This window comes from Cupressus sempervirens, chromosome 11, assembly GCF_028749045.1.
Source record: "Cupressus sempervirens isolate cs-2001-9-10 chromosome 11, ASM2874904v1, whole genome shotgun sequence".
Taxonomy (NCBI): Eukaryota; Viridiplantae; Streptophyta; class Pinopsida; order Cupressales; family Cupressaceae; genus Cupressus; species Cupressus sempervirens.
The window spans coordinates 797,926,254-797,944,479 of record NC_143128.1 but is presented as its reverse complement, the minus strand read 5'-3'; the positions used below and the strand labels follow the sequence as shown (position 1 = coordinate 797,944,479).

Sequence of the window (18,226 nt, the reverse complement as noted above, 5' to 3'; positions counted from 1 at the left end):
AGCATATGGTTTCATGGAACACCTCTTTCCCAATGCTAAAGATAATGAAGTTGTCTAGCACTAGGATATTGTTGATTTGAGAAAAGCATGCTTGCCCTTCTTTGTAGAATTCTCCCTCATACTCTAGAATGAGCATGACTAGGGGCAACTTGCATTGTTACAGAGCTAGATACCTAATGAGGCATCCCCTTGATGATTTCATGTCTAACAAATCATCCTTGACCCTGTTATTGTGCTCTGCAATAATGGTATCCTACTGGTTTGGAAGTGGCTCCTCCTCTTGTGAAGTACTAATCTTCACATCCTCTTCATGATGCTCATGAACCACCTCCTTGGAAGCTACTGGTATGGTGTGAGTCTCCACTTGATGTTGATTAAGAACATGCTCTTCATGCATAGGAGATGATGATATGACATCTATGGAAGAGCAGATAGCATCAAACTTATCCAAAAGTTCATCATCATCATTGATCGCCTCCATCATAACTATAGTAATATGCATAGGTTGACAGGAAACCTTGTGCATATCAGCATATTCCTCCTCAAGGATAGAGCTATCCCTAAGAGTCTTTTCCTCATCCACCAAATCATGGAGGACTATCTATTACAACAAATGATCTTCTTCCTTCTCTAATAACAGATCCTCATTCCCTTTCAAAGGCTCAAAAGCCATGACTTGTTTCTCAAGGGAAGGAACATCCTTTTCTTCCTTTTCTTCCTCAAAAAAAGAGGAGAGCTCTTTAGATAAGAGGATTGGGTTCTCTCCCTTTTTCTCAACAACTACCTCCTTGTTCTCTTTAGCAAGTTGCAACTCCTCCCATGGCAGCTTTGTGGGCTTTTTTTCACTTGCCAAAAACTCCTTATTTGCACCATCAAGAATCCATACAACCGGTCCACCCTTAAAGAGTGAAATGGTGATAGGTGTAGAAGGCTCATGACTAAGCCAATTTTCTTGCACGGGGAGTGGGATTAAAATAGCAGGCTCTTGTAATGGAGGGGGCTTCTTGAAGCTTGGGATGACATATTTTGGAGAAGGGGTTACCACTGCTTCCTTGATCTAAGAATGAGCTAAGTAGAGACTCATTTCCTCCTCTCTTATTGTAGCAACTTGCATAGCAAGTCTCTCCTCAATGTGTCTTTGTCTCTCCCTCTCTTCCTCTTCTTGGAGATAGGTCAGGTATGCCATCTCCTTTTGTCATCTCTCTATCTCTTGTTGTCTTGCAACCTCATCAAGCTGCAAACAAAACTCCTCAATCTATCTATCCCAGGCCAAAACTTGCTCCTCTCTTTTACAAAACTTCCAATCTATCTCCCTTTGGAACTCCAAAATCATGTCTTCAAGCTTTTTATATAGGGATGTTCGGAATGTTGGAGAAGGGGTAGGAGGAGGGTAAAAGTTCTGAGTAGATTGGCTATAACTAGCTTGAGGCTGAGATTGAAATTGGCCATATGAGGGTTGAGGAATAGCATTTTCATGATATGAGGGGGAATAGTAGTTCTTTCTATTAATGGTTCCATGGTTAGAGTTTCATAAAAACTACAATTTCATAGAAAACTTTGAAAATCACAAAAGATCAAGGGTGATCTTCACGTACCAACATTATTTCATCTTGAAACTAGTAGATTCCTAGAGTCACCATGGTGTTGAATGAGTGCCTCCAAAGGCCGACTGAGAATAACACCCAAATTCTCAATGAATAAGGATTAACTGGCTAACCATCAAACTGATATAGTTGAATCTTCTTGTTCCATCGCATGTGCCAAAAATTATTGACATGAAATTTTGCACCCTTTCTTGAGGTATGACCCTCAAGAGACCTCGTATGACATGGAAATGACCTCCAAGTATGGGACTTGCACTCTAAGGTTGAATCTCTAGAGTATATCAACTTCCTTATAATTAGGATGTACCTAGTTACTCTTAAGGAAGAAAAGGGATGTTGTCGATGTCATGATAGGGTTAGTTGGCCGCGATCGTAAGATTGTAAGGCAGAAAGAAGAAGAGCCAAATGACACAATAAACCACAATCACAATATTGTAATGGTTAGAGATGCTCATTGTCGATGTTATGCCAAAGGTAGTGTTTGTGAGATCATAAAAGTTATAAGGGCCACCCTCGACCATGCGACAAACTAACGATCATAAGATTGTAAAGGCTAGCCTCCAAGCTAATGATGACACAAAAGGTATCGCAGCTTTGCAAGGTATGGTCCACAATTATGTCAAATGGTTGTGAGACTACAATGGCATCTAGCAAGAAAGTCTAATGGTTTTCACAACATCACATGGTCAATGAGTGGTTAAGCTTTTTAGGTTGCAAGTCTACTACAGTTAGAATTCAAGTTGCAAACATGTGAGGAGTCCATCTGTAGTTAAGGCCTATGTTTTTGCATCTTCATAGAGGGTTATAGGATAACTCTAGTCAAGATAATGATGATGTGAATGTTTTGTTCACATGTTTGTGAGGTCAGTTGATGAGTTAATGAAATAGATTGTGAGGTTGCAATCAACATCAAGCAGTTAGGTTTACAAGCTTTTGCAACATCACAAGGATAAAGATGTTAAGGTCCCTAATTGTGGTGATGGTGTGAGAGAAGTCACTTTCACTTGTTTTTAGGTTTGCAACAATCAAAGAGTCAAGATGAAGACAAGCTACAAAGCAACAATCAAACAAAAATACATGGCTTCATAGTTTTGCAAGGTCAAACAACTAGTAGAGGAAATCAATTGTGAAATGGAGCAGTCTACAAGTCAAAGAAAGAAGGAAAGATTGGCAAGGTGGACAAATATTTGAAAGGCGCCAAGTCATGTGGTAGGGTTAGGTGATTGACTTTAGTTGACTGATAATATTGCTGATTTAGCATAGAGGCACAATTTGATGCAGTTATTTAATGATGAACAAGTCCTTGATTTCTTGTAAACACTATTTTTGAGTGTGCTTCATGCCTAGTAGATACAAATTTCATCATTTCTGCCACTTGGTTATCCATCTACCTTACTAGAGCAGTAGTGGTGACCATTTTTTCTCTCTTCATGCTTTGATTTACATGCAAAGAATAGATTTCCACATTTGAGTGTGTGTCCAATCAAATCTTTCTTGGGTCAGAAATAATGGTTCTTATAGCTATAGGAAGTAGTTGAGCTTTGGCTTAGGGTAGAAGTTTCTTAGTTATGCTTGGGCTATAAAAAAAAGTTGTGTAAACCCTCCAAGGGTCGATCTTTTCTCTGATTCCATAGTAGTAGTATTCTATACTCTATTACTATAGTTTCCTTTTTCTTGTGAATGAATAAATCTCTCTATTGTACCTCATTCTCCTAATAATATAAGTGCAAAACATTCTTTCCTTTGTTAATGTATTTCTTCTATTCTTCAATCTGTATGATTATATCTATTTGGCCTTGAATCATCTAGAGTAAAGTTCCTTCCTTATAGCATCTCATTTGGTTCCTGATCTACATGTGATTGTTGAATCAAGGAAAAGGTTGAATAAGTGTATTTCAAGATTATATTGGTGAATAGTGCATTGTTAGGTAGAGGTAAGACTAAACAAACTATTTTGGTGCACCACCCCACTTTAGACTAGGTTAGGTGGTTTGAGTTTCATGCATCTCCTTCTCCCTTTTCCTCTCAAGAGTAGTTATGTGCACCCCAATAGTAAGGAAGTTGACTTTCTCCTAAGATTCGACATCAGAGCACAAGTCCCACACTTGGAGGTCATTTCCATGTTACAAGAGGTCACCTTAGGATCATACCTCAGGAAAGGGTGCAAAATTTTGTGTCAATAGTAATCTATCCATAACTTTATCCATATTGACTTGTATAATCACATACATCATCATCATGATGTTACGTACTTGTGCCTAACTCTGCACATGTTCATGATATTCCTATGAAGCTCACCAACCAAGACATTATATATTCTACAAGATAAATTGTTTGATACTTAGACAATTTTCTAAGTACAACTATCATGCCTTCATCTTCATTATATTCCCTCTTCACACAGTTGATATATTTCTATAAATGACAACATCAAATAATCTAACCTAGCCAAAATGCCAACATGATGTCCTTGGTCTAGCCCTAAGTTAAGGAATTGACCATAAATGAGAAATGCAAATGTAAATGACTATAAAGAAAAAGATAGATGTTAGGACTCACCTTGCCCATGTGTGTGTAATGTAGATCTTGAATTAGGAATGTAGGATATCTCTACACTTTGTAATGGATTTTTCATAACTTTGTCATGCTATCATTGATATGGATATGCATCAATGAAGAGGATGAATACTTCAATGCAAATCTCCTCCTTTTATGACCAAAAATATGCTAGATCTTTAAGAGAAAATGCTCACAAAGGATTCTCTAATGCTAGATAAAATATCCTTCCTTGAATTCTTGAAAATTCTTGAGTACTTGAACTTCTTGAATGCGCAAGTCTGAAAATCTTCACTAAAGAGAAGAAATTGAGAATGAGATGCTTGAGCTATGAATTTCTTGATGAGATATGAAAATGAAGCCTCCAAGTCTCCTTATATATGATTTTTCAAGAGAGAAAACAATACAGGATGATTGGATAACAATCATTAACTAATTAAACTCCCAAGTAATTTTGTACCCCAAGATAAAAAACTATCAGGGACTAGGTTGACCTAGTTTAATCTAGTCTAAGACTAGATTGACCTAGTTTAGCTTAGTCTAAGATTAGGTCAACCTAGTTTAGGAGGATAGGTCTTGGGTGCCATAGAGAGCTAGGTTAGATACTAGAGAGATAAGGTGGAAAAATGGAAGAGAGAAGAGGAAAAGGAAGAAAAGAAGAGTGAGTGTGAACATATCCATGGTCCAAAGAGGGAATCCTGAAGAGGAGGGAGCTTAATAGTCTTAAAAGGAAAGTGCATCCATTTTAAGATGATATGTTAAGCCCCCAATTTAGTAGGAGTATGAGTTTCCTCAATCTCACAGTAAAGTAGATCAAGAAAAAATGAGTAGATGTTATTATGACTAAAGAGAAAAGAAATCATTAAGCCCCCAAGAAACTTGAGTCTTATCACATCTAGAGTCAAAATAAGAGAGATAAGAACTACAAAACAAAGGGGTGTATTTGTTTGCCCAATAAGGTTTTTGTGAAAGGTGATAGCATTGAATAATCTAGCAAGTGTGTGTAGCATGCTAGTCAACCCATCAGAGATGAACCAAATTGTCTAGCAAGTGTGTGTGGCATGCTAGTCAGTCCATTGAGGGATTCAACTTCAAGGGAACTTCATGTCCCAAAAAGAAGAATTGAAAGGTGATCCAAGCATAAGGATGTGTGTGTCCTTGTGGGATCAAGACGAGGCCTCCCAAACTATTAGTAGTCAAAAGAAGGGTCAAAAACAAGGATCAAGCCTCCAGAATTGTCAAAGTTTAGAGAAAGATTAAAAAAAGACCAAGCCCCAAGAACTATCCAGAGTTCCCAGAAACTAAAAAGGAAAAATAAAAAAGAGAGAGGATAAAAGGTATCAAATAGCAATGCATAAATTTGGGTATACCTTATAAATCATACCAAACACTAAGGCCAAGTACTCCAAGCTATAAATAGAATATGTATTTGTATTCCATGGAAAAAGGATGAACGAAGTGTATGCCCCCATGTTAAAGCGATTGAAAATGCCTTAATGAGAGAAATAGCTTTAAAAAAAGCTTACATGCATCCACGAAAGAACATTTCCACTATGAGATGCCCCAAGAGGAGAAACATATCAAGGGAAATGAGCACAACAAAAAGATAAAGCACAAAAGGTATCTACTAACTAAGGGGCTAGTAAGATCATATAATAACATACAATGTTATGTCAAGTATGAAAATATCTTCATTCCCAAAGGAAGTAGAGATACAAAAAAAGAGAGATATGAAGAAGAGTCTTTTTGGGCCAACATGGAGACCAAAAAGAATTAGTGCTACCATATCACAAGTGACCAAGAAGATGAAACACTACCACTGATACAAATAATAGCACACACACAACATAGAATAGAATAACATATAGAAGAAGAGAGATGCAAATAGAAGAATGCATAAGAAAAAGTGATCACTTTATCCCCTTGCACTCAACAAAGCAATCAAATAAAAAACAAATGCACAATATAGGAGAAACACAACACAAGAACACTAAAAACTAGCATTATGAATGGAGTTCACATCAAGTGTTCCACATGCCCCCATCTCAACCTGAAATGCTAGGGGAAGGATGATGAATCACGAGAGGAACCATATCCATAATAGTAGGAATCACAACAAGTTCTAAGAAAGGATTTTGAGAATCACTATGTTCATTACTATGAGTGATTGTAAGCTACATAGAAAACATGTTAGGTAAATCATTATCTATAATAATTAAATCATCATCACCACTATCATCTAAAGTATCCTCCATATCTAGATTAATGAAATCTAAAATACGAATAGAATCATCATGTTTATCCAAATGCATACTATTACCTTGTTGAACCTCTTCCAAAGACACACATAGAGTGTGATCAAAGGAAGGTAAAGGTTCAGTTGAAGATGTAGGATGAGAAGAAAGAGAATAAGCTTGAGCCTTAGCTCTAGTTTGACAATTCTTGCAATGTTGACAATCATGTTGATTACAAACGGTTTTACAAGGGATACCAGAAGGATTAGGATCAACTACCTTAGGCTCCACAGAAGGAACATCAATGGATTGAGATGCAATAGTAGAAGAAATGGATTAGAAGATAAAATAGGTGCAAATAGAGTAGGAAAGACATGAAGAGGTAAATAACCATTAGTAAGACTAAACTCCATAATCTTAGCAACTTTATGTCATAGATAGCTTCTATGAAGATGATCAAGATGAGTAGGTGGTTTTTTTTAGGACGAGATGGCCAATAAAAATCAATCTCAACACAATCTCTAGGACATGATAGCTTATAAAGAGAATGATTAATAGTAACAATGACTCCATTATGAGGAAATTTAAGACATTTATGACTAGGAGAATCAACAACTTGCATGACAAAAAGTCATGGAATACCAAGCTTAACTTGAAATCGATCAAAAGTAGGAATAACCACAAAGGTAGTAGAACAAGTTTTCTCTAAAATGGTAACATATAAAGTGATAGAACTTTGAGGTTAGCAAAGAAAATCAGTACAAGTTTGAATCCATATAGGAGTTGTATCATAAGTATCTCTATGCAACCCTTTAATAAAAAGGTGCTCTTCAGTGATAACATTCACATCAAAGGAATGATCAACAAAAGTACCATGAGAAGGAATATGAGACACTCTAGCAGTAATGTAAAGAGGACCATTAGGTGCCTTAAAATTATCAAGATGACTAAATCTAATAATAGGTGGTGTTTGTTGAGGATTAGGTGGAGAAGAAATCGAAGGTCAAGACTCTAACTCAACATGATTAACCACATGATTTTCTTCTTATATCTTCTCATCATAAGAAATATGGAAATCAAAAGAAAAAGGTCGATTAATGACATTCACTGAGTATGAAGGAAAATGATCAATGCAAATTTTCAAATTCTAATTAGGTAGCACAATATACTTAGTCATGTGATTAACTTGAGCATCAATAGAAATAGTCTTAGAATAAATAAGGTCTTGAATATCACTCTTCAAACCATAACACTTTTGAGTATCATGAATTGTTTGACGATGATATTGATAGAAAGCATCAGAATCAAAAGATTTAGGTAGAGGTGTACTAGGATCAATAGGAAAAATAGGAGGAAGATTAAGAACATGAGCGTGAATCAATCTAGTCATCAACTTAGAAAAAGGCTCAGATAAGTCAATATATTGACGAGTAGGAAAAAATATAGAGGAAAAAGTAGTTTTACCTCGAGATCTAGTAGCCACTTGATCGAGATTTGTATGTGGAGATTTTATTTTGATAAAGTTGTTAGATTTAGAGACTTGTTTGAATGTCTGGTGACATCACTATTATCACTAGAAATAAGAGACATCAGAGTAGAGATCTTGAGTTGACTCACTCGTAACTAGTAATGGTGAAGTACTACACATTGGTGTGAAACAGAGGTATACTCAGTGAATAGAATCTTATCCCTAATGTCTTTTTTATAAATTAAAAATAAAAATGCATTGAGTATCATGATCAAATAGGATAATAAATCTAAGCATAAAAATGTTTAAATCTACCAATAAATTTAGTAACTTTCTCTTTAACATTCTACTTACAATGCATTAAATCAGTTAAAGAAACTTGTGAACCAATATTATTTTGAAACTATTGAATGAAAACATCAGCAACAATTTGAAAAGAATCAATGGAATAAGGAGGTAGACAAAAATACCATTGCAAGGCTATATCCATAAAGGTGTGTAGAAACAACTTAGCCATAAGCCTATAGTCATGAGAAAAATTACTACATATAGTTTGGATAGTTTTAACATGAATCACATGATCTCCTGACGAGGTACATCAACATGTTGTGGAATAAAAACATGAAGGATATCTAAGGAAAGGGGATTTTCCACATCACACGTAGGAATATTGTACCTAGATTGGGTCAAATGAGAAAGTTTTTGTTGTAAAGCAAAGATAGTTTGAACCAAGGTACTAATAGTAGGATTAAAAGAAACACAAGTAGCCATAGGTATACTAGATGGGTTATGAAAGGTATTGGAAGCAAAAGGAATATGTAAGGATGTTGGCATAGAATGAGAAGGAATGGGTAAAGGGTTTGAATAAGTAAAATGAACCACAGTATACAAAGGCAATGAATAAGGAATAGAAGTAGAAGGAACACTCATGGGAAGTGAAAGACTAGGAAGATTAACACTTAAAAGGAGTGGAAACTTGTGTAGAAGAAGTCATAAGAGGCAAAGCATTTGTAGGTATGTTGGAAAGAGAGGTAGAAGTAGGGATAGAAGGTTCAACGGTGGTGGAAGAAGGAGGAGGGTATCCTAACCCTTGAGCACATTCTATCAAAGACTTAGCATGAGTATTAATAAGGTGAGATATAACATGCAAGATAGAAAGGTTGTTGTCATCATTATTAACAAGCTTCTTAAGAGCTTCAATAGCAGCAACAGTATTGGGATTTTGATTTTCTTGAGTAAACCAAGTTTTCAATTTATTAAATTCACTAGAAAGCTTATCAACATACGAAGGAGGAAATCTTAAAGCATCATCCTCATCATATATGAGTGAGAAGATTTATGCTCCATGATAGGATTAAGATTATGAGAAAAAAATGTGAGAATCATTAAACAAACCCATGAATCTATGGCTTTGCCTAATGGTAATTCTATAGGTAGGGCCTTTTGTAATTAGGCTCATATAAAGAGGAGATCACAAAAGGAAGACCTATTGAGATCTATCCAAAGGAAAAAAACACCCAATATAAAAGGAAAGCAAATGCAAAATAATCCAACACCAAAAAGACAAGGGTTCAACAAAATGTTTAGTGGTAAAATGGAAGCACTTTAGGATGTAGACCTCCACTTTATGGGGTACCGAACCATTCAAATATATGTGTGTGTGTGAGGGAAAGAGGGAAATTTCCAAGTATGATTCGACTTATGATTTGAATTAGATTAGCTAGGACCTAAAGGAAGAAGGGTGTTGATACTAAATCTACATTGTAAAGAGGAATGCAATACCAGGAAATACACTCTCTTAGGCCCTTAATAAGATAATGTGAATGTGAATTTGAACTGATTGCTTAAGAAATGTAAATCTAGATTCTATGTGAGTACAATTAGCCCAATTAAGATGAAAATCTAGGGTAAAGATGAGAAATGAAATGAAATGTAAAAGACTCACCTTGAAATGTGTAAAGGAAATTTTTTTTGCTCAATAACTTGTAGATTTGAATCTTTTCTGAACTTCCCTCCATGAATCTTGGAATGAAATGAAGAAAGGAACAAAACGCATAAATCTCCCTAGAATCTAAGACTGAAGGACTAGGTCGACATGGAAGGATGTCCTACAACTAGGTTGATGTAGTTTGTGGCTCCAAAACTGATGACTCCAGCAAGATTGTGAACCGTAGGTTCCAGATCTACAATTCTTTTCACTCCCATTTTGCAAATCACCATAGAAAATAAAGGTTTTGGCATTGGGGTTTGATGAGGGATTGCCTTGGTCAATTCATAGGTTAAGGAATTAACCATAAATAAGAAAAGCAAATGTAAATGACTGAAAAGAACAAGATAAATGTTAGGATTCACCTTGCCAGTATGTATGTAATGTAGATCTTGAATTAGGAATATAGGATATCTCCACACTTTGCAATTGATCTATCATAACTCCATCATGAAGCCATGGATATGGATATGCACCAATGAAGAGGATGAATGCTTCAATGTAGATCTCCTCCCTTGATGACCAACAATACACTAGACCTTGAAGAGGAAATTCTCACAAAGGATTATCCAATGCTAGATAAAATCTCATTGCTTGAATTTTAAAAAATGATTGAATACTTGAACTCCTTGAATGCAAAAGGCTAAAAATCTTCACTAGAGAGTAGAGGTTGAGAATGAGATGGTTGAGATATGAATTTCATGATGAGATATGAAAATGAAGCCTCCAAGTCTCCTTAAATATGAGTTTTTGAGTGGGAAAACAATACAGGTTGACTGGATAACGATCATTAACCAATTAAACCTTCAAGGAATTTCAAACCATGACATCAAAAACTATCAAGGACTAGGTCAACTTAGGTCGACCTATTCCAGGACTATGTCGACTAGGAGGATTAGGTTGACCTAGTTTGACCTAATCCAAACTAGGTTGACGTGGGTGGACTTGGTCCAATAGGACAGGTCCTGGGTGCCATAGAGAGCTAGGGAAGATACTAGAGAGATAAGGTGGAAAGATGGAAGAGAGAAAAGGAAAATGGGGAAACAAAGGGTGAGCATGAGCATATCCATGGTCTGAAGAGGGAATCATGAAGAGGGGGTAGCTCAACAATCTTAAAATGAAAGTGTGTCCATTGTAAGATGGAATAGGTGCAATGAAAGGTAGTGGTAGCTCAAACACATCTTGTAATTGTAAAAAGTATTGTTGAGAAACCAACACTAGTCTTTCCAACATAACTTTAGAGTGTGAATGTTATTTTTAAAGCATATTTAGATGCTTAACTAACATGACAATGTCAAATGTTTCTTGATCTGAATGAGAGAATCAAAATAGGATTTCATCTCTTCACAAGATGGAAGATTCATCATATATATAGAAAATAAATCCTTAGGTGTGAATGCCTTGTTTAGTAAACTGCAAGACATGAACCCAAGGAAAACAGTCGAGGAGAAGCTCTTAAATTTGAATAAGAAGAGACTAATAAAGATTATAGTGGTTGAAATATATAACATCTTGAAAGCTTGAGGCAACCTATGGAAGCTATGGCTTGATAGATTCCAAACAAAATAATTTTGGCCATAAAAGTGCCCTTAATGTAAACAACGCCTTTCATAACTAGGAGGGTTTTAAAACTAATCCCATTGTAAGAAAGATAATTAATTTGGAACCTGAAGGAGATACAATTGTCAAGGAGATTTTTTCAAGGATTCATATCCAAATTTAGCACAAATAATCTATTTGGAACAAAGGGCCAATCCTTTTCCTTAGGTTCATATTAGCCCAAGGTTACTAGAGTCATGTGGGAGACAACAAAATTCTCAAGCGACTTAGAGAAAGCCCATGTGGTCTTCTGAAGAGGCCCATAAATAGAATCCTATAGAAGTTTTTCTAGTTTCCTATAAGAGGCCTTAGAAGGATCTCAACAAGAAGAATAATCAATGTGTGTAGTAATGAGAATTTCATAACACACTTGAAACTTACCATCCAGCTAGAGTAGTTTAGTGACCAATAAGAAATCTTCATGTCAATTTTGGAAAAGACCAAATTGCAAAGGTCTACCATAGAAGTCCAAAAACTAAAAGAATCTCCTTGTACCCATCACATTCCATCCATGTTGGAGAAACCATGGAAGAACCAAAATAAATGATTTATAATAAAATTGCATTCTATGTCATTGAATAGTAGAACTAGAAGTCGAACAAAAAGTGTAAAGGCATTGAAGGGACTTTGGTATTTTTACCCTCTTTAGAAATAGAGTTTGCAAAAATAATATACCCAAAACCTTCAATTGCAAGAAAATATAAAGTAACAAGAGAAAAACCCTAGCATATCAAATGGTGGAGCCGAAAAGCTTGAGATTGGTATCCGTTGAGGTGATACATGCAATAACATCTCTAGATAACATTTTAATTGATTGAAGTAGGGGCCAAATCGAAGAGAACCTAATGTAGCTCCATCATGAAAGCCCATTCAATGTAGTCACTGACTTTAGTGAAATCAATGAACAAGAAGAGAGCTAGTTGTTTAGAATGATAGACTCATTCCATACCTTCCCATCGAACATGTTATTTATGATAAATCAAGATTTGACAGAGCTAATATGCCTAAGATAGATGATCCATGGGAGAAAATGGAAAAAATAGAGCCAAGTCCTTAGCAATGATTTTTTTTCAAAATATTGAGTAGTGTCATCAACCACTAGTTGTAAATATCATCTAGATCACTAGGCTTGAGTGTGGATTTTATGTTGTTCTTTTTTATCAATTATCCTATAGATTGCTTGTGAAAAGCCTCCAAGTAGACCTTGTGCTACACTAAAATCACACAAGGCCAACGAGCATTATATAATTCACATGGGAAGTTGTTGCAACCAAGAGCCTGGTCACCCACCATAGAACTGACGTCTTCTTTGAGGTCTTCAAGATAGGGAAATTATTCATAGAAAATGATTTGGGCTTCAAAAAGCCAACATGAGACAACCTTGGACAATCCTAGAGTGCTCTATCTCACTAAGGAGAGGCATTTCACAAAATGAAAATCTTCTCATAATGGTTGACAAATGTTTGGAAAATGTATGGTAGCTCAAAAAGCATAATTTTACCTTGATTTTTTTTTTAATGCCCAGTGAGGAATTACAAGCATGAAGAGCTATTAAAAACTCTTGGGAAACTTGATAATCTACCTTTAACAAGTGAAGTCTAGCTTTGATCTGAGCTCACCTAGTTGTATGGTTGTTAACAATCTACTTTTGGATGTGGGGTTCAACCACTCGAGCTTTAAAAATTAGAGTGTAATTATTGGTAGCAAGAGATTTTGTAGTCTAAACACAACTAACCCCATTAAAATGGAAAAGGGAAAAAACTTTTGTTAGATTTTGGGTGCCATTTGGGTATATTCCAAGAGGGGCTCATGGCTTAGCAACCCAATCCCCAAGCATGCTTTTAAGGGTGACCCTCCCAACAAAATATCTTATAAGAACATGATGATCTAAACATCAATGCGCATTATCAAAATTTTGAATGAGTAAAACCACATCCACATGTTTATCATGTCATATTTTACAAAAAACAATATTGGTCACAATTTTCTATGACTATTTGTTCAAAAGACCCATTGTCATCAGAAGTCAAACCTTCAATAATGACAACACAATTGTTGGGATGAAGCTGACTTAACAATTATAAGAGTACAAAAAATTCCTACAATCATTACGAAACAAAACAAAACAAAACAATAATACTGATAAGCATTTGCCGAAGCGAACACAAAACCTTAATAGAGCATACAAAATTTATTTGAAACCCTTATTGTTTTTATATATAAAAAGCTTGAACTACTTACTAAGGGTGCAACTCCATGAGGGGGGCTTCAGGATCTATTTTTATGGAGTGGAAGGTCCCATGAAATGAAAAGAAAAATGCTACAAGATTAATTGGAATCTTTTCCTCAAAAATAGTTACCCCTACTTTTTAGGGTGCAAATTTGAGTGGGTGGAAAAAGTGAGGGGCTAAAAATTGCCCCACGAGCTTAGGTTTTTTGTGTGTCACTTGTCAATCATATATATTTTGTAATTGTAATTAATAATTTTTTTTAATTTATTCATATAAATTGACAATGCTAAATAAAATAATTCATGAGACCACCAACTTCTATGAATTATGGAGATTAAACTTTTAAACATAAACTCCACTTCAAAATTCATGGGACCTTCAATCCTAAACAGTAGCACCCCTAAATTTCTTTTAGGAAGCCGTCTCCATAGAACCGCACCCTAACAAGCCGTCCACCATGCAACTACAACTTGGATTAGGTAGGAGAGAGTCGTGATGCATACTCATCTTTTAAACCTAGGCTTAATCACGACGACTGAAAAATGAATACTGGCAGACCTCCTCCTTGATTGTGCCGATCGCTCACCATAACCGCTCATTTTATAATTGTAAAGTAACGCCACTTCTTAATTCAAAGGGCGACAGCGAGCAGTCAGTAGTATATCATACGGTAGGCGAAATTTTAGGTAGGCTTAGAATGGAAGTCGTTGAAGTGTTTTTCGAAGGTTCATGCGCACCCCATTTTTTTGGAATGAGTTTTGACTGATAGTTGGTTGCATTGGCAGAATGTAAAACTTGTGCAATTGAAGCTGAAGAATATCCTTATTGCTCAGATTTACTTTCCTCGACAGGCCCAATCTCCAAAGCCGGCGAAGTGTTGGAGGTATGTTCTATGAGTACTCACTGCTATAACATCACGTTTTGTACAATTTTTTGTCCAGTTTTTAATTCCATGTACAAATGGATTCTCAATCCTTCGATTGAGAGTTACAATTGTTTGGTTGGAAAACAATTGGCCTTCTTAGGTTCTGATTGTTTCACAATACGAGGCCATACCCAGTCCAGTTTCACCCCTTCAATCACAATTTCACCCCTTGATAGTATATTTTACATATTGGATCCCAATATATGTAAGTGGATCTGGGTAGTTAATGATGTCGATTAAGTCCTCTAAAATTCAGATTCCTTTATCCCAAATAAGAAGTATTTGCAGAAATTAAGATATTATGGATTAAAAGGACATTAAGTCTTCTCAAATTCAGATTCCTTTATCCCAAATAAGATGTATTTCGCAGAATTTAAGATATCATGGATCAAATAAGGACTTAATTCTCACAGATTTATATATGATAAGGGTAGATGGGTTGACAGTAAAGAGAAATGTAAAGTATTTGTGTTTTCTGTACATTAGGTGTCGTGGAAATTCAGAATCCTTTCTGCTTCGAAATATGCCATTTGGTTCAGCAGAATTGGAAGTTGACTCCATGTTTGAGCTCTTAAAGTCTCTAAAATAAATAATGCAGTAGAATTTTCGATCAGTATCAGATATGCCTTTCACAATAAAGCAAATAATCTATGAACTTACTATATGGTCCCTGTTTTTTTTTTTGGCTACCGTTTCGAATGTCTTGCTCCAAATTATCTTATAATGTTTTATGCATCTGTAATCTTTGTGTTGTCATAGATTCTTGGACCTCGTAGGCACGGCCGAAGTTCATTAAATATCATTTACTCGTAGATCAGAGCATTTAATAGTATTGTTGTTGAGAGAAAGACCTTATAAAGAAACTTGATTAGAGGTTAGCTCGAGGCAGGGAAGATTGGAAGTGCCCTGATTTAGAGTGTGGGTGTTTATTCATATAAGATTATTTATCTTGGTGCAGTATTCTGAACTGGAGAGTTGCTGAAGTCAGCATTCAAGGATACCGAATTGTATGCAAGATGGCTTCTGGAACCAGAAGGGTTTCTGCTGCCTCTGCCCGAGCCCACACCAGGAAAGGCAAGTCTGAAGGAGGATCCCTAGCTGGTAGAGGTAAACTAATAAGAGCTTTCTCTCTTTAATTCTGTTTAAATTTCAAAGAAGCTTTATATTATAAATTTATAACCAGTTATTTTGGTGGTCCACAAAGTTTGAAACTAGGTTTTTGTTTCCATTTACTCTGCAAATTTATTCAACTGCAGACATCTTTTTTTGGGTGCTAATTCTGTCATTATTGAAGCCAGAACCTTGTGTTTTTAGCTTATCAGACTATAAAAATTGTTAAGTACTATGATTATGAATGCAGGTATATTAAAGAAACTGTTACTTGTTTCATTTGCGGGGTTCCTGGCATGGGCATTTAAATCCATCCAACCACCCCCTTCTAATATATGTGGATCCCCCAATGGTCCTGCTGTAACTGCTTCTCGTGTTCAGCTTCCAGATGGTAGACATTTGGCCTATAAGGAACACGGAGTTCCGAAAGAGAGAGCTGAGTACAAGATTATTTTCATGCATGGTTTTATGGGATCCAGAAACGATTCCCTTAATGTTTCTAAGGTAAGGCTGAGATACAGCTAATTACTTCAGAATTCAGTGATTAATACTTCTGAATGTATGGCAGCGACATATCTTAAAACTTAAGATATATAGAATCTTGCAGGAACTTCAGGAAGAACTGGGTGTGTACATTGTAACTTTTGACAGAGCTGGGTATGGAGAAAGTGATCCAGATCCTAAGCGATCCGTCAGAAGTGCAGCTCTTGATATTGAACAGCTTGCAGACCAACTTGATCTTGGCCCAAAATTTTATGTAATGGGCCTCTCTATGGGAGGCTACTCAATTTGGGGATGCCTTAAATATATTCCTCACAGGTTTTTTTCCTTTTTCTTTTTTTTTAGTGTGGAGGTCATTGAGGGTTCTGATTATGATTGTACTATTTAGTATTTGAGATAAAATAGTACATATAAAACCTTATAGGTCTCTGTGACTATGATTAGTGTAATTTTATCAGATTACATTTTGCAGGGAGCTGTTGAGATTATTTTTTTATTTTTATATAACTGACTCATGTATTGCAATATTGCAGATTAGCAGGTGTGGCACTCCTAGCACCTGTTGTAAATTACAGGTGGCCTGGGTTCCCTGCTAATTTATCCCATGAAGTCTATTATCAGCAAGCTAGACAAGATCAATGGGCACTTCGTATTCCATATTATACCCCTTGGTTAACTTATTGGTGGATGTCGCAAAAGTGGTTTCCTACTTCGAGTGTTATATCTGGTTCTTGGAAACCTCAGAGCCGATCTGATGCTGAGATGATGCAAAAACTTCTTGCCCGTCATCGAACAGATGAAGTATATGTTTTCTCTAGTTCCTACCAACATGATTAGCATTGTTTTCTGTGATCAACATTTCTGATTTATTTGTTGTTGAGGTTCCTTTCATGTGGCTAGCAACTCATACGTTTCTTCTTAGTAGTAACAGTAACAGATGAAGTCAGGATGCTTTAGTGATCTTGAATTTCCAGCAAATTGAATTTTTAGTTTTCATGGAGGTTGATTAGTTTCTTTGTTCTCATGCAAACAATGCAGAGATTATACAAAGGATTCCAATATGACAGTTGATCCTAATTTTGGGATGTAGAGCTTATACCGTGCTTACTAATTGCTTCTACTTTTGCAGCGTCTTAGGGCAACAGTGCAGCAAGGGGTCTTTGAGTCTTTGCACAAAGACATGATGGTTATGTTTGGTAAGTGGGATTTTGATCCCATGGATCTCCAAAATCCATTTCCCAACAATGAAGGTTCTGTGCATTTATGGCAAGGGGATCAGGATGCACTTGTACCAGTGTCGTTGCAGCGTTACATTGCTGAAAAGCTCCCTTGGATTAATTTCCATGAGCTTCCTGAGGCTGGTCACTTGTTTACTTTCATGGAGGGCATGCCTGATCACATATTGAAGAGTCTTTTGTTGGGAGAGGAATCACCAAACAATACAAGTTAGACCTGATGAAGATTTATATTTGTTGTCAATTCTCTCCATTATAGGCCAGAGGAATTTGTAGTTTCTTATATTCTGATATAAATAGCTTTGTGCTTTGCAGCTAGTAGATGTTCTTGTTGTCCGTTATTGCATAGTCATTGTATAGTATGTACAATGGTTTTTGGTGCATTCTGATTAGGAAGGCAATGCCTGCAATCAAAAACCTACTTTCTTTAAAATTCATACAAGTTAACGAGTATTCAATTTCTTGATAATTTAAATTTTATTCTATTTCATTTCTTGGATTGTTTTGTTATAACCAAAAAGGACTCTACGATCTTATCTGTTATAATGTATGTCCTTCTACAACGTATTACATATAAATAAATTGGCGCTTATGCTAACACACCAGAAAATGACCGAAGACAAAAACTTCTGCATGCCATGCATCAATAATTGAATATATCCAACAAATGATTTGAAAAAGTTGAAGGCAAATTAAAGAGAGTATGATGGAAAGCCTCATATTCTCCATCAAATTAATTCTAGGTCTCTTGTATTTGTTGATCACTTCACCTTTCA

At 35.9% G+C, this 18,226-nt stretch overlaps 1 protein-coding gene across 2 annotated transcripts; it reads left to right on the top strand.

Moving 5' to 3' along the window:
* Positions 1-14,367: 14,367 nt before the first annotated feature.
* LOC149531992 (uncharacterized) lies at positions 14,368-17,940 on the top strand. Of its 2 annotated transcripts, none has more exons than XM_089811697.1 (6): positions 14,368-14,562; positions 15,563-15,711; positions 15,965-16,218; positions 16,322-16,533; positions 16,749-17,016; positions 17,345-17,940. In XM_089811697.1, exons 2-6 carry the CDS (start codon positions 15,621-15,623, stop codon positions 17,663-17,665), a joined length of 1,146 nt encoding a protein of 381 aa, XP_089667823.1. In that variant the 5' UTR covers positions 14,368-14,562; positions 15,563-15,620; the 3' UTR covers positions 17,666-17,940. The 2 variants fall into 2 exon arrangements, with proteins under 2 accessions (XP_089667823.1, XP_089667824.1); XM_089811698.1 differs by lacking the exon at positions 14,368-14,562 and adding an exon at positions 14,604-14,809.
* Positions 17,941-18,226: the final 286 nt, after the last annotated feature.

Bases quoted from the DNA above. Each gene is read 5' to 3' on its own strand.
- LOC149531992 (XM_089811697.1), top strand. From the start codon at position 15,621: ATGGCTTCTGGAACCAGAAGGGTTTCTGCTGCCTCTGCCCGAGCCCAC. The intron at 15,712-15,964 runs GTAAACTAATAA...TTATGAATGCAG, and splicing joins AGGATCCCTAGCTGGTAGAG to GTATATTAAAGAAACTGTTA. The intron at 16,219-16,321 runs GTAAGGCTGAGA...AGAATCTTGCAG, and splicing joins ATTCCCTTAATGTTTCTAAG to GAACTTCAGGAAGAACTGGG.